Source organism: Sinocyclocheilus rhinocerous, unplaced genomic scaffold (assembly GCF_001515625.1).
Source record: "Sinocyclocheilus rhinocerous isolate Xijiao unplaced genomic scaffold, SAMN03320098_v1.1 scaffold1725, whole genome shotgun sequence".
Classification (NCBI taxonomy): Eukaryota; Metazoa; Chordata; class Actinopteri; order Cypriniformes; family Cyprinidae; genus Sinocyclocheilus; species Sinocyclocheilus rhinocerous.
The window spans coordinates 674,972-678,525 of NW_015627232.1; the positions used below are offsets into that span (position 1 = coordinate 674,972).

At 41.4% G+C, this 3,554-nt stretch overlaps 1 protein-coding gene across 1 annotated transcript in view; it reads left to right on the forward strand.

The window, feature by feature from the left end:
• Positions 1 to 3,554, forward strand: part of LOC107723369 (serine/threonine-protein kinase MRCK beta-like) — an 88,894-nt gene that overhangs the window by 47,392 nt on the left and 37,948 nt on the right. Inside the window, exon 3 of the mRNA XM_016531959.1 lies at positions 2,861 to 2,944. Within this exon, the coding sequence (XP_016387445.1) occupies positions 2,861 to 2,944 (84 nt within the window). The remainder of the gene's footprint in view (positions 1 to 2,860; positions 2,945 to 3,554) is intronic.

Consider the following 3,554-nt stretch of genomic DNA (forward strand, 5'->3'; position numbering starts at 1 on the left):
CAAGACTCTTGACAAGACGAATAAAATAACATACAATTTTGTGCAGACTACACTTTTATTTGTTAGCCTATCTCTCTTTCTTTCAGTAGCGGAAATTTAAATGTGAGATTCAGGAAACGAGATCTAAATTTAGTGGGAACGGTTGGGTCAGGAAGAAAATTATTCTAAGCAGACAGCGGGTGAACAAAGAGTGAATGTATAGCGGGAGCGGGTGGTTGCAGAATATAACCTTGCGGGAGCGGGCGGGACCAAAAAAATTGTTCCGCGCAGACCTCTACACGGGTGCGCTGCGCATCCATTCAGATGAACTGAAAAATATCACAGATCGCTTGACGGAGAGTGAAACTCTGAAGCGCTCAGTCAGTGTGTTCGGCGAGTGAAAATATATCTGTGCTAAACTTATACTTAGCCTCCAACTCACACACTGACGAGTAAAATCTGAGAATTTATTAGCCATTGGCTAATATTAGACATCATTTAGTCGCCCAGAGTGAAGATTTAGTCGCATATGCGAGTGATTTACTCGCAATGTAGAGGGTTGTAAATGGAGTCATGGCCTTTCTCTCACTTATTCTCCTTTGACTTACTTACCCAGTGTTCTTTTTTTTCTTTCAAAATTCTCTCATTTATGTTTCTCTACCCCATTTCTCGTCTCTCTGTTTTTACCCCTCTCTATCCCCCTCCATCTGATTGACTTATTTATAGATGCTCCACACACTCCCTGTCATAAGACATGCCTATTTGTGACGACAGAGCCTGACAGACAGGAAGGGGGACAAACCTGCGTGTCACACAAGACTCAACATGTCAATCCAACTGTGAACCCTGACCCCAAGGGAAATAGACCACTGGGAGTTTACTCTATCAATCTGACACACACAATGCTGTGATATAATACAAAGATGCTGCAGTATACTAACTTGAAAATGTTCAGAATAACACTCCATAGAAAAATTGTGAGATCTTTGATCCCTAGAGTTAATCTGCAAAGGCAAAGCCTATGTTTTTTTTTACCCACAATTTCATGCTGAACTTCATTCATGAGGGAGAAGAGGCTTTGATTAATCCACCAAACGCTGGCTGCCAGTTCATTAGCATAGCGCCATGAATAAATACAATGATGGGTGGATAAATTCATATAAATTCAAGTCAAAGTCAATAAATGCAAGACTCTTGACAAGACGAATAAAATAACATACAATTTTGTGCAGACTACACTTTTATTTGTTAGCCTATCTCTCTTTCTTTCAGTAGCGGAAATTTAAATGTGAGATTCAGGAAACGAGATCTAAATTTAGTGGGAACGGTTGGGTCAGGAAGAAAATTATTCTAAGCAGACAGCGGGTGAACAAAGAGTGAATGTATAGCGGGAGCGGGTGGTTGCAGAATATAACCTTGCGGGAGCGGGCGGGACCAAAAAAATTGTTCCGCGCAGACCTCTACACGGGTGCGCTGCGCATCCATTCAGATGAACTGAAAAATATCACAGATCGCTTGACGGAGAGTGAAACTCTGAAGCGCTCAGTCAGTGTGTTCGGCGAGTGAAAATATATCTGTGCTAAACTTATACTTAGCCTCCAACTCACACACTGACGAGTAAAATCTGAGAATTTATTAGCCATTGGCTAATATTCGACATCATTTATTCGCCCAGAGTGAAGATTTAGCCGCATATGCGAGTGATTTACTCGCAATGTAGAGGGTTGAAAGAGCATCACTGACTTCAGTCTAGCACGAGTTTATGCACTTTAAAAAACACTCCCATTATAATAAGTGAAGCTATCTCTTATACTTACATCGCAAGCACATCTGCACTTTGTTGTTTATGATAAGAGAATTCACAAGAGAGGAGTCAGTGAGCATGCACACTCAACAACAAAACTCCGGTGTTTCAGCGATGACTCATCTGAACGCCTCTGATTGGCCATTGCATTTATAAGCTCAACAGAATCGTGTGTGATTGGTTATAACGCACAATACTGTAAAAACGCATAAAAAGAAATATGATGGGACAAACAAGCCCTAATATTAATTAGATCATAATACTAGTCTGATGATGATAATAATAATAATCGTCTTGATATCGTCAAAGGCATCAGCCACAGGCGCGATATCTGACAATCGTCGATACACGATGCTATCGTCTGTCGGCACAACCCTACTAAAATATTCTCTTTTGACTTCCAAGTACAAAATGAAACAATGTGGGTTTGTGATTTTGTCATTTTTCATCATTCATTTTTGAGTGAACTGTTCCTGAACGAGCCTTAACCTTTCATTAAACATGAACTGTTCCTGTCTGTTTTTAAAGCTTTGGTTTTTGATCATTGGTAACAAGTTAGTTGTTCACTTATTTCAGTCACCAATATCACAGTCTCTCACTGCATTATCACTGCATTTATGCGTCTCTTCCCTGACTGGTGTGTCTTCCTTCAGGCAGGGTGTTTACTGTCCCCACCCCACATGAATAACATCCAACAAGACACTCCTTTCCAACCTGTCCCTGTCCTAATATTGAGTCACTCCCCCTGCATGGAAGACCTTAGTCACCCTTGATATTTTTTGATGTGCTACAGTCTTATGACCTACATTAACCGGTTCTTGAGTGCCATCTCTTTTTTTTAATGCAAAAAGTAAGCAGTCTTATGTCTCAGCTTTTCCTTTTTCAGATTTTCAGAGGCATCAGAGATCAAAAGCATCTCCTTCAGAGAATTTCTTTCCCCGTGGGGTTTTCGGTCTAAGTGGGCCACAAGTGCATGCAATGAATAAATGAGGGAAATAAAAATGCTCAAATTCACCACAGCCTCTAAATCATAATTTGTTTGTATGCATTGGCTAAATCCTCATCTCATCTGTCTAGGTTGCTGTGGTGAAGATGAAACACACCGAACGTGTTTACGCCATGAAAATTCTCAACAAGTGGGAGATGCTGAAGAGGGCCGAGGTAAACAGATTTCTGTTCATGGCTCATCATCATTTGTTACAATTTTCAGGGCTTCAAGCGGCAACTAAATGGTTGAAAAGGTGTTGAAAATATATCTAGCATTTCAAAAAGTAGTTGCTAGCAAAATATGAATTTTTAGGGATGCTCCGATCGATCGGCCAGAGATCGGTATCGGCCGGTAATCACATTTCATGACTCGATCGGTACTCACTATTTGGCCGATCTCACGAAACGATCGCAATTTGATGACGTCAACGCCTGACCACGTACATGATGCGTGGGGACGTAAATGATTTTAAGCCACAGTCATGTCATCGCCGGTGTGTAAATGCTATGACGTTTCGAGAAACGATGAAAAATTTGCTATTTGTCGTGTATGTTTTGCATGATGATGAATGGATGGTTCATATTTAACAGCAGATTCAGTGACGTTAGAGCTGATCTGCGCCTCACTGCACAAGTCTGCGGAGCATTACGTCTCCACGGGAACCGGAGCTGATCGCGGCCGCTCTAGTCAATGCTTGTGTTTATGCAGGCAGGGCATGTTTCTCTCTTTTGTGAGTTGGCACAGCATGAAGGATGGAACAAAACCTAGTCTTAGCCGTATCGC